We start from the raw sequence: 13,476 nt of genomic DNA, 5'->3' as shown, positions 1-13,476 counted from the left end.
AATAAATTGTCCGTGCTGAGGCTGTGAAGCTTGACTTCTCACCAATATCTCTTAACCTAGCTTTAAATATGGTAACACATTCATACCCAAGTTGTTTTTCAGTACAACTTGAATGTCTACTAATTTTACTAACGTTCTACTTAATAATTTATGAAAAGGCACACCAATGTGGGCTTTTAAAATACAGCATGTGAACACAGTTATGTAATTCTGTGGCTCTGAAGGCGCTCGAGTAACACCAAATCAGTCAGCTTGGCTTGGAGACTTCAAATCTATAACAGAAAGCCTTGGTTGCAAACTTGGGACATGGATTGTGAAAGACTGGAATATTTACCAGGCATGGAAAGTTTGACAAATTACTGCATATCATTGCATATTGGAAGTGTAGCAGTGTTTTGGAACTTGACCCATACTAAGGACAAGGGTAGAGCAGCGTTTTGTTTTCAGTAATGAGTGCAAGGGATTACAGTTTGAAGTTCAGCAATTGAATGAATACTAATTTAAGTAGGGATCCATTATGATAAAGTTTTGGGGGTTGGCCGTTTGCAGTCTTACTGGAGTTAGATGTCATACTTGATATCAACTCTGTCTGAGTCCTTGTCATGTTAGCGTAGCGCAATGGGCTAGAGGTGTGGAAAGGCAGCTAGCCTCCTCTAACAGAGGAGATATACATCCCCCAGTAACTCCAAAGTAATGAGTTATCTAAATTATTCCTTCTGCATTTTTGACTCTTTTGTTTTTATCTCTCACACGACTCCCAACCTGTGCAAGTGCAGAATCACTATAATTAATAATAATAAGCAATATAATACGAATTTACAATTAAATTGAATAATATTTTGGGTTAAACACTGAATACTTGTAATTGTGTGGCATGAAACTGAAAGTCTCCAACTTAGAAAACTCTGCACACACACATTACAGGGAACCACAAATTCTTCACTTCCATATTTACCCATTTTAATTTAAATCTGGCATTTTCAAAGTGACTCTGGACGAAGCTAAGCTACAAAGGAGCATCAGCACAGGAGCAAACTCAGGATTATAAAACTCCGGCAGCGCTAGGCTCTGTGTCATCGCCGTTTGAAACGGCTGCCTGTAAAAACACGTTTCATGGGGCTGAAAGCGGGAGTAGGCTTACACGTAGATGGAAAGTTAGGGAGCTGTCGTGCTCTGCTGTGGTTACCTAACGCAGAGGAAACTTCCAGCCCAGGCACAGACAGTAAATTCAAGGTTAACTTGAGTGCTGGAAGCTTTATAGTAGGCTGTGATTAATCTGTGGCCGTTTGGCTGCTTCCTCATGTCATCAAGATTTAGATCCCTCAGTAGTCACTCACATGTTATGACATTAAGCATTGTGGAATGCACTCATGTTGGATATACAGTCAGGTTAGATTTCAATGGATTTCAACAAATGGACTATGTTTGATCATTAGTTTTTACAGATTTCTTACACTGTTGGACTGCTAAAAGGTATAGAGACTCAAAATCTTCAAGGGTTCAGTTATATATATATATATATATATATATATATATATATATATATATTAGTATACTGAATTGAACCATGATTATTTTAATTATTGGTCTAAAAAACTAGCAGTCCATGGAAGATGTAGTGCTAGCGTCTTGATGGCAGAATAGATGGTGGTAAAAGTTTAAAACAATGCAGTACTAACATAAACTAATTAAGTTCAGGGCCCTGATGAGCTGATGAATCAGAATCAGAATACTTTATTGATCCCCTTAGGGAAATTGTTTAGTCGCAGTTGCTCACAGTCAAATTCAAGGTAAAATATGAGTAACAAAAGAGTGAGTCAATACGTGTATAAAGTAACATGAAGTAACATAGCTACAGTAAGAAATAAAAACGTTACCTAGAAGGAAAGTAAGATAGATTTTCAATGCCGGTTGAAAATTTGGAATGGCCTGTGGTATTGCTCGTACAATTCTTCAAAACCAAATTGTACCCCAAAATTACTTACAGAAGGACCCCAAACCACTTAATATGCAACTCAACTGTATAGCCTACTACTGACTTACAGTGTAGGCTGCGTCTACATCAGAGGAAGACATTGTGATACTGTATTTACCTGATAGAGAACGGGGCAGAATCAGAATGTAATCACAAAATATCACAATGACAATGTGGAGTAATCAGACATTAGCGTCATGGACTCATGGCAGTGCGCTACCAACCTGGCCCGTTATGAGAGCTAATCAGCACATATCTGCGTTCATCAACCACCAGAACCAGACCGTTTGTGTGTGTGTGTGTGTGTGTGTGTGTGTGTGTGTGTGTGTGTGTGTGTGTAGAGAGAGAGAGAGAGAGAGAGAGAGACGTTAACTTGTGTCGTATGATCGTTAACGAATTTAACACTTCAGCAGAGGTGCTCATTTCCATACAGGTTTAGTGGCTTGACAGTTAACGGTGAAGTATGGATTTGATTCGCGGGGGTATTTTGGCGACGGTAATGTTATTACTGTTGTAAGTTAGCAGTAGACTGTATCTTCCCGGTTCAACTCTGAGATTTTCTTGCATTGCACAGTGCTGTGAAGGAATATCTCCGAGATTACGTTGTGTTCTGCCAGCTCACAGCAACTTAATACAATAGCAGGAAAAGAGTCAAAGGCTGTAACAACCCCCACCCCCCTCGCAGAACGCTTTACAACAGTAAAGCGTTCTGCATGTGGCGTCTGCGTGTGATGTGCAGGTTACCTTCCCCCCCCAAACACGGACACACATACATACATACATACAGATACGTCTCGCTTTATTAGATAGATAGCCTGCCTGTAAGTGGCATCACACTCTGTCTGCCACTTGTTGTCTGTAGCTGGTTGTGCTTTGCATATGTGGGATTCTGAAACGTCCTTAAATTCGGATATTGTCGTTTGTTTATTCAAAGTCAAAAACAGTCCAAAGTAGTGCTACTTTGCACATTTTTGTGGGTCTGAGGTGTATTTCACATTTTAGGTGCCAAATCTCCGCTGCTTTCTTCGACCCTCTCTGTCTCTGGTCCTGCGCTGTGCTCACTCAGTGTGCAGTGTGAGAGGGGGAGTGGCCAGCGGCTTGAGCGGCAAAAGCCAATGAGTGCTTCTTTTACCGATATATATTTAACGATATCTTTTGCATTTCTAATCCAAACAACGTCAAACTTGGCACTGCACTTACTCATGTAGCCTAGCAAGACACCTGTCAAGTTTGAAATCCATCGGACTAACGGTTCGAGAGATATGCGAATAACACACAGACAGACATTCCTGCAATTTATCGATCATTGTGCTATTGTGACATTGAGTGTACATGGTGTATATTCTTAAAGCTGCACTTATCTAAAAGTAAAAGTAATGTGTGAGGAGTTGCTCATATGAAACCACAGAGAATTATCATCCAACGCTTCAGTTCCTCCCAGCTCTACAAAGCATTTAAACGTCTTTCAGCTCATTGTTTGGGTTTAATGGCCATGACATACTGGTTTGGTTCAGTTTCACTGCTCTCATCAACCTGTTTTCCAGCCAAATCAGGCTGTTTTAACCAAAAAAGCTCTGATAAACCCACTGTACACCACCTACTCAGCACCGAACAGCAAACAGACACAGGAGAGCATTTAGCAGCTAAAGAGACAGATATTTTCCCCTTAGAAGTTGGTGGAGACCAAAACAAAGCTGAAAGGAGGATGAATATACTTCTATTTCTCTATAGATATAATTAAATGACATAAACTGGCTACTCAGAGCTTATCTGAAAACAACCACTGACTTACAGCATTCAACTGGTGGGCCACATTGTTGCAAAATACCTTATAACACCATACATTTCTGTGGCCATTTGTGAATCAAACCCTAAATCCTTCTCTGCTCTTTGAGTTACCCAGGATACACATACAGTAGTGAAATACTCACTTGTAGACTCTGGCATTGTACTTCCTCTCCCCGGGGAAGCCAAACATGCCACAGATGACTCTGCTGTCAAGCTCGGTCCACTCGGTGTTACAGATCTGCTTCCATTTACCGCCATCCTTGACCTCCACATAGCCCTCTGTTACAGGGATTCGCTTACGGTACGACGACAGGATGGCTCGTATGCGCACGTCCTCAACTTGAATATCAAGGTTCTACGGACAAAAAAAATAGATAAATGTGCAGATACGTCAAGAAACTTCACATATTTTCTAGCGACAAATTATGCCTGTTTATCTTACTGACTTGTCAATTGTCAAAGAAAGAATGTGTTTATGTGTAATTCATTTCCGAACACATTTTGGTCCATTTCTGTATAATTGACAATAGGGGTGGTACGGTTCATGAAAAAACATCCGAACCGCTCGGTTCGGAGTGTGTGTGTGCGTCGCACGGTTCGTCAGTACACTGTTAATGTGCACTAACCACTTACTGCCGTAGTGCCCACTTTCGACACTTATGTTAAAACACTTACCGGAAACGACGAGCGGGATGAGCGTGACGAACGCAACACATGGCAGCTGAATGGACGAACGCGTCACGTGGTTCTTGCTGCTCCCGAATTTCAAAACATGGCGTCTCGTTCTGAATACGATCTTGTATTTTACGAAAATAGTTCACCGAAAAGTGTTTTTGAAAACATTTGAATACGATACGAACCAAACCGTGGATTTTGTGAACCATACCACCCCTAATTGACAAAGAAATATTAGTTTTGCACAGAGGACATGAAAAGTATTCCGTTTTTATTTTCTGGCTAGACAGACATCTGAAATCTGATATGATGTAAACAGGCTATATCTGGCTAGAAACAGCATTTCCTGTGTTACATAACATGCAATCAAAGACCCTCAACCTCCCGTCCATACTTCACCTACAGCCACTCAGATCTGTGTGCGCTGCTTTTAAATCTTCTCCAGATTGCTCAAACATATTTACAGTGTATCATCTTATTAATTCCTATTGTTTCTTACAACGGTTTTTGGCTAAACAGCATTGTGAGTACACTTGCAGTAGGAGACTGCCATTTCTTTCCAGACTTACGTCTACATCATCATCGACCACAAACTTGAGCAGTACAGGCCTTGGACAGTCCCATATGAGCAACCCAGGGTGAAACTATTTGCTGTGTAATTAACATTGCACTCGTAAATATTTTATATTAACAATTGATCAAAATAATATGTTTAATGTGAGTGAGGGGTGGCTCGTAATGAACGCAACTCTAGTTCCCCTCGGTTCTATTGGGCTTGTTTTTTTATGGCACTTTATTGTTGGGTTTATTCTTAATGCTGTTATCATTGCTGTTTCCTACAGCAGAAAGCAGCAAAAACGCTCTAATAACCGTACACAACACCAAACAGGAGACAGAAAATATAAATAGTAAGGTGTGGTATGTAAGGCAAACAAGCATATAGTAAAAAACAAAGAGCCAGGATTTTTCCCCAAGGAGTTGTTTGAGACCAAGAAAAGAGCTACAAGGAGAGTGAATATGTGGCTTACAAGAGAAAGGTGCCAGAAACAGGATTCCAAAAGATTACTAATGTTGTTCTGTGTGTAGGTAGTCTCGCTCAACGGATGTACATTGCTGAGATAAAGCCTGATGTACTACCTCTTGATGTTATTTCTGCTTTCTATTTTGCAAGGGCATTGTTGCTGCATCTGGGGCTTAGCGCCACCCAGGATGTTTGTAAATGGTTTAGAGAAATACAGACAAATGAACTGTATTTATATAGCGCTTTTCTAGTCTCGACTACTCAATGCCCTTTCACTGTACTTTTACAAAAGTACGGGAACCATTCAGACACATCCATACACTGTGGCCGAGGCTACCGTACAATGTGCCACCTTCTTATAGTAAACATTCACACACCGATGGTGTGGGACTGGAGGGCCAGGGATTGAACCACCAACCTTCCAATTGGCAGCGACCGCTCTACCACCTGAGCTGCAGGCACCCCAAAACAAGCCAGAGCGTTTTTTCCATACACCTGACCATACTCCCGCGCTGACACAGCTGTGGAGATAGGCCTGTCAATGTGAGACTAGTATATAGGCAACTGTTTGCTAACACTTTCGCCAACTTTATAAAGCGATATTATGTCAGTGTTCTGTTTACAGCTTGTTCTGTTGTCATTAAAGGAGAAATCCGGCGCAAAATGAACCTAGGGGTTAATAACACACAACGCTGTTCGTCATTTGACTGGTCATGACTGTTTTCCCAAGATGGCGCCTGCCTGTATACGTGAACGGTACAGTCTTTCTAAACTATCTTTTTAATAAACGGTCTGTACACTTACAAAGTTCTCAATGCTTTGGTTTACATGTAGGGACCCTCATTATGCTACCGTGGAAGTGTGGTGCTATTTTGAGCCTTGTTAGTGGTATAGAAATAGCGATTTCTTTTTACTTTACCCGTGCCCCGACAACTAGCGTTATAAGCTAATTAGCGGTTTGCGCTAAAACTGGTCACTCGATTAGCATGAAAACAAATCCCAGTCGACTCGGTACATATGTGTTATTAACCCCTAGATTCATTTTGCGCCAGATTTCTCCATTAAGTGGCCAAAGAGAATAAATTGATGCTGCTTTAATTACAAAATCTTCTATCATCCACCGCCTCCACTACATGCGACAGGGTAGGAGGTTACTGCTATTTCAAACTGTGAGTCTACATTACTTACAAATTATTTTGTGTACATTTTTACAAATCTACATTAGAGAAATTCAAGAGTCAGATAAATGTGAATGGCATTAAGCGTTTCAGCTGCTACAAATTCACATTTGAAAAAAAACCGATAGTGGCCTATAATGAATTACAAGCATGTAATTAAGTGTTGGACCCTTGTGTCATTATTTTGACTGATATTGCGATTGCGATATGATTCACGATATTGTAGGGAATGATTATTTTTGTATCGTTAATCTCATTTTCTTTGAAAAATATTAAAATTTAAAATATTAAAATGATTATAGTGTGATTTATGCGAGGATCTGTACCAAACAAAGATTTTTTCTTTGGTCTGTAGGATACAATTTGTAGGCTGGGACGTCTCTGCAGCACCACAATACTAAATTCAGAATGGTCACTTATTTTGCCTTTAACAAATATCCATTCAGTCCGATAACATTTGGAAAGTCTAAAAGAGCCGTACAATTAAATAATTTAATCCCCATCCAAGTGAGTGGCGTGCTAAACCAGAAGTAGCCTGCTCGGCCAGGGGAGGTCTCTAGTGCGCTTGCTCTATGGACCCCATAGTGCAGAAGCAGCGCAGATCATCCGGGTAATTATATGTGGAAGTAGAGCTTTTATGGCTTCATGCGCCGCTGAGCAACTTTCATAGAAATGAACGGGGCTCCTGTATCCAAGTCTAATTATACATCCATTGGTCTCACCCAGTGGTGCACATGGCTAGAGTGTTAGCAAGGAGTCTACTTTCACTATACTGTAAATATGTATAAAATGTTAGCATCAGTCTACTAGAAACATGGATGATTTTAGTCGTCTGTTTTGATTAGGTATTTTGACCAATTCAACAGTTTTACATTTCAGCAAAACTCAGTCAGTGGCTTGTTAGCTCAAAGGCAGTGTGAGGCTGTCAAAAATCAGCCCAGAACCTTTCCTCTCAGACCATTTGCAGGGATTAAATAAACATTTTCCTCTCCAATAGGCCAAACCCACATTCTTGTGCTACGTGACAGTGCAGGCTGAGGGGAGGGAGCTCAGTCTGGCTGGGGGGAATACGTTGCTTTGCTTAACAGATGGGCAGGACCAGACTTCTCTCATATACAGCCAAGAAGAACCTTGACATCAAATAATGAGAAAGTAGGGTTTCCTAATTGGCATTTGCCTCCAGGGAAGGGCAGATACCACCAGAGTGAAAGGTACAAACCATCAGTCTTTCTACCCTCTGCTATTTTCTCCCAAAGATAACCACATTAATCATTCTGGTCAGAGGCAACGTGGTCTGGACTGCAGAGGATATACTGTACTGTGGCTGAAATCATGGAACATAATGATGACTGGAAATGTGGTGATGGTGACCTTGTAGGGATTTACTGGGTATATAGTACATGACTGTGGCAGACATGCAAAAAAACTAGTTTGAGCCAAACGTTGGTTAGCAAGGAAATCCAGACTGACTAAACATTCAACCAAACAGAATGATGTACTGATAAAGACTAAAGAAGGCTAAATGCATGCTGGTGCTTAAATATTGAGATTGAATATCTGTTAAGATAACTTTACCCACCTCCTTTCACAGATTGATCATAAATCTTGGTGAGATAAACAACATCCATGCTAAATGTTTATGTGTGCATATAAGAGAACTTACACAAGAGTCTGAAAAAAACAGCTATTTTAAATTGTTTATTTCAAAACCCAATTTGTTCCTTTCCTTGGTTTGCCCCCTTCCCCATCGGTTTATAAATCAGATGGTCCTCACGTGGAAAAAAATGGCCATTTGACTGCAGAAAAAAAGATATTTCCTGAGTCTTTGCTTGTCCAGGAGAAAAAGTGGCACAGATGGAAAAGCCATTAGTGGGATGAGATGTATGGGAGAGGTGAAGGGGCCTCAATCTGTTGCAACTCAGCTCTAATTAACAGAGTTTACTTCGAGGTTGTAAAACATGATTTTCCTTTATTGCTTCAAGAGATAATTCTTCAATTTGAAAATACCACTACACTCTGGTCATGTAATAAGGGGCAACAGGTCATTTGGGGGCAAGTGGAGCAAAATCGGAATTTAGAAATTAATATAAGTTTCAGATTAAGGAATGACATAAAAAGATCCCCAGTTGCCTGTATTCTTTATCGTTATTCTACAATCTAAGGTCAGTGGCTGGATAGAATAGTTTTAACAAGGTGATGGGGGTAACCCCACACTCGCAATGTCAAGTGAGATTGATTTCCACTACATTGTACTATACGATTGTGTGTGACTTCTTCTTTTCTTACAGTACACAGTGGAGTAGAGACTGCATTTGCCGGAAAAAGAAACAAAGTGCTTGGAACTTTGGAACATGTGGTTTCAATAGAGGTCTTCAACAAGTCTCTCAGCCAGCAGAAATCACCTCACATCCACAGCAAAATACCAAGACACTGAGTTCACATGTTATGTGGTATTTAGTTGCATGTCTCTTTCTGAGAATTCTAATGAGCTGTGCCATTTTTAGGTATTTCTGTTGTCCCTTTCTGGACTTTAAAACATGTCTGAACAATACCGAGTCTTTCTTGAGAGCTGATTATTCCACCAGCTGCAACGCAAATTGAGCATTCTGTGTTTTAAGAGATAGTGTTTACAGAATGCAGTGTGTCGCAATGTGCAGTTCCTCTAAAATCCATTTAAAAGAGCCTATATTAACAAACAGAAAGCAGATGTTTCACAAAGTTGTGACAAACCCTGAAGTGGAGCGTGAATTACAAAGACAATGATTTAATGGAAATGAACTGCTTTTATATGGCATTAAAGCTAAAGTGGCATTAAAATGTGGAAAAGAAAGACACACTCTGGAGTGATAGAGGTAGAAGGTGATAAACCTACTAAATACAGCAGTTTAGACAAATGTACCATATATATTCAGAAATAAATCTACACTGCTGTTGTGTTTTTCTCATTTGTTCCTCTGCCCTGATGTAAAGGTATGGCAGGTTAGATGAGCCATATGTGGAAGGTTTTCTGTTGGTGCAGACAGAGCCTAAACCCAAAACCTTTGTGCACACACAGTTGGCACTGATATATAAAAACAGGGTTCCATTTGCAAAAATAAAAACCCTGCATACACAAAGAGCACTTGTTTGCAATGTATGACCGTAGTTCAGTGCCTTAATTGGACCAAAAAACTAATTCAGCAGTTGCATGACATGATAATGTGTCTTGGATATACTGTATTTATATTTATAGGCATGTCTTGGTAATACATCACATAAAATGTGTTTTTGTATGCATTTCATTGCACACGTTCAGAGCTTGACATTAACTTTTTTGCTCACCAGCCACTGTAGCTACAGTGATGAAATATTCAGCTGTGATAAGGTTGTGTGTAAAGCACTTTTTGTATGAAAAAATGCAACCGATTAAGACACAGACATAAAAAGAGTAGCTTATTGCGTAAGTGGTGTAGGGGTGTGGAAGATTAATTAGAAGTGGTTTGGAGCGTGTGCTTGCATGTCACTCAAGCGGAGTCAGCAGCTGGCATGCGCCCCGGTGACGAGAAGCGGGGCACACCATGCAAAAGTCTGTTGTCGTGTTGCGTGCGCTCTATACTTCTTTTACAATCCTCTTGTCATAATGTTTTTCGGCCACAAAGGCAACTGTTGCCACATAACGCCACGGCTTGCTGGTCTGGTGTGCAGGATTTGGTGATCACATGGGCTGCGCACTGGATCACGGCTGTGCTCCTGCATCAGGCGGTGGACAGCGGCACAGTAGCCTACTCAAGCGATCAGGGTTACAATATATATAATATGTTTAGCCAATACAATTATTCAGTGGCGATTTAGACCCTTTTTAGGGGGGCTCAAGGGATCCCCTACCTACTCACTCACTCAGAAGTGCCGGTACTCAGTACCGGTGAGTTCTGGCCCATTTCCGGCACTGCTGTAGTTGCATTTGTCTTTTCAAATGTACTTTCTGACATTTGCAAACACGTATAGATCATATTATACAGTGTCTGAAAAATATAAATTGGGCAAGTAGCCTGGATCACATTTTTAGACATCTTTAGCAGGTGTATATCCCAAAAGCTCAGCATATAATGTGTCTACAGAGTCTACAGCAATGCTAGTGGCTCTGTGAGGTCTTACTTGGCCACAACAGTGCTTTGAGCTAAATGCTAACATCAGCCAGCTAACATACTCACACTGACAATGCCAACGTTTTCAGGTATAATGTTTACCATGTATACCATCTTAGTTTTAGCTTGTTAACATTTGTTAATTAGCAGTTTTTTATAAAACAAAGTATTAGACAAAAAAACAAACAAATTATTATTACAGTACATCCTGAGGGGGTTATGTCTGTCTGTTCCAAATGAAATAGCAATCCAACCAACGGTTCATGAAACTACAAATGTCAATTTCATGGTGACACTAGAGGAAAAGTCAAGTTATTAAGATTAATCCTCTGGGAAACATAAAGGTCTGTACACAAAATAAATACAATCCATTAAATGGTTGTTGAAATATTTCAGTCTGGACCAAAGTGGTGGACCAAATGACTGACTGACCACCTGACACTACCATTCCTAGAGCCACACTAGTGGAAAATTACTTTTACCATAGTTTGTCCGGTCTTCATAATGACCATGTGATATATTTGAAAGCTCCACAAAAAGCTAGTGAGCGGACCTTGAGTTGGAATTGTTTTGTCCTGTTTCCAAGGTCAAAAATAATCTTTGATGCTTAAACTTTAAGCCAACATGGACGAGAAATACTAAAAGTGCAGCTACTGAGCTCACATGTCAACAGCTCCATCTCCATGACAACTCCATTCACTGACTGATTGTGTGGCATGTTTAAAAGCTCCATAAAATACTAGACCTTGAGTTGGTAATGTTTTGTCAAACAATTTTTTAGATTTTCTCGCGATAATACGAGATTATGCAAGAATTGCGGGATCACGTATCAAACGAAAATCCATCTTGTCAGGCTCAAACCTAATGCTTTCATGTCACCTGCCAAGTATTCTTTTGGGTGGTTGTGTTAAAAAACATTTGGCGCGTCAGGTTAGAACTTTAAAGTTTAGTTTTAAATATTATTAAACTATACACATTGGTCAGATAGCAAGTGTATTTTTCTGTTGTCACATGACACACGTTACACATTGTGACAGAGAATGTCTCCAGCTGTGGAGAAGAGCCAAAAAAGGAACTTGCAGATATGACACCATTACATTCCTCCTCAACAACACAGCCGATTAAATGTGACAAATCTGTTCTGCACATGGCTAGAAAAACAGCAGAACAGTCAGAATAATCAAAGGCATACTTCCTTTAACATTGGTGCATGTTTGTCAGCCTTCAAGAACAGATTGGACGTTTCTTACTTTAACATGACAAAGAAATCACATTGTCTGTGAAAGCAAGCTCTCCCCCGAGTGAGATCCTCCATTCACACTAGTGTCAGATGGAGCACTTCATTTCTCGAGTCTCCAGAGGCAAAACATCCGTCGTTTAACTGTGGGAATGTGATGCCTCGGAGCGAAAGATTTTACAGAGTTGCAGAAACATCTAACAGCTATGTGAAAAATTATTAAAATAGTTGAAACCATTTTTAGATTGTGACACAAAGTGCAGCCATGTATTAATTGCATAGTGCAAACGTGCTAAAGGGCTGACAAGGCAATTTATGGCGCCCTGCCATGACATGGTTGAAGATTTACAGGGAGGAAAGTGGAAGATTTGACCTTAAAGCCTCAGAGGGAAAAAATGACTAAAGAGAGTAAAATGGGAGTTGTAAACTGTGCTTGGGGTGACTTCATGCCTGCTTGTAATCTACTTGTGAGAGGGAGAGCAGTAGAGAAAGAGCAAGGAGGGAAAATAAGAGAAAAGCTGCAGTAAAGAAGAAAAAGAGTAAAGATCTATGCAAATAGAGAGGAAAGTGTTGGTTCTAAGTGCTTGGAGGGGGGCTCCATTAATCTATAACCATTTATAGTAACTTCTCAAATAACACATTATAATAATGTAACTTATAAAAAAACTACTATTTGTGCCTTCCAGAAGTCTTACAAATGTGGACTACATGTATGTAGAATTGATGCACTGACCCTGAAAATTACAGAAATACAAACTTGAAATACAAGCATGAAATATCACTGTATTTATAGTCTATATCGACGACGATGTTCAGGTGCAGCCGGAAATTCCCTCTTTTAAGGCCGGATGTCCCACACATCCCGCTTATTTTGTGTTGGCATTCTAAACTATGGTAGATTTATGAGGACTATGGTTAACTGCTCCTCGGATCTCTGCAGGGTAAATCCAGACAGCTAGCTAGACTATCTGTCCAATCTAAGTGTTCTGTTGCAGAACTAAAACAACCTTAGAATGTACATGTTCGACCAAAACAAGTTCCTTCCCGAGGCTATTTTGCAGCGGCACCGTGGCTCCGTCCGGCGCTTAGAGCAGCCCAAGAAGATTGTGATTGGTTTAAAGAAATGCCAATAAACCAGAGCATGTTTTTCTCCCATCCCAGAATGCTGTGTGTGGGTGGAGGAGAGTTATACTCAGTAAACATAATACAACTTTTTTTCTGCTACATAGCTTTGTTTTGTCATTGATAACATGCCACTTTGCAGCACAGTAATACAACAGAGACCTATTTATTGATATTTATTTATTTCAATATCGATTGATCCAACACCAAAGATTCTGTTGTACCTTAAAATAATGTTTCGAAAAATTAAACATAAGAATAATGGTAATGGTAACGGTAACAGACAATTCCGCTTCCAACCTGTAGGGGGACCGAATAGGAAAAGTGCTTTGGTATTGCTTCAAGGTTAGCCTACT

General features: G+C 40.1%; 1 protein-coding gene across 1 annotated transcript in view; it reads right to left on the bottom strand.

Annotated features, from left to right (window-relative positions):
• The window catches only part of loxl2b (lysyl oxidase-like 2b), a 62,250-nt gene that overhangs the window by 38,744 nt on the left and 10,030 nt on the right, over window positions 1–13,476 (bottom strand). Inside the window, exon 4 of the mRNA XM_078250359.1 lies at window positions 3,907–4,118. Within this exon, the coding sequence (XP_078106485.1) occupies window positions 3,907–4,118 (212 nt within the window). The remainder of the gene's footprint in view (window positions 1–3,906; window positions 4,119–13,476) is intronic.

This window comes from Sander vitreus, chromosome 5 (assembly GCF_031162955.1).
Source record: "Sander vitreus isolate 19-12246 chromosome 5, sanVit1, whole genome shotgun sequence".
In the NCBI taxonomy this organism is placed as follows: domain Eukaryota; kingdom Metazoa; phylum Chordata; class Actinopteri; order Perciformes; family Percidae; genus Sander; species Sander vitreus.
This window is presented reverse-complemented; position numbering and strand designations above follow the sequence as displayed.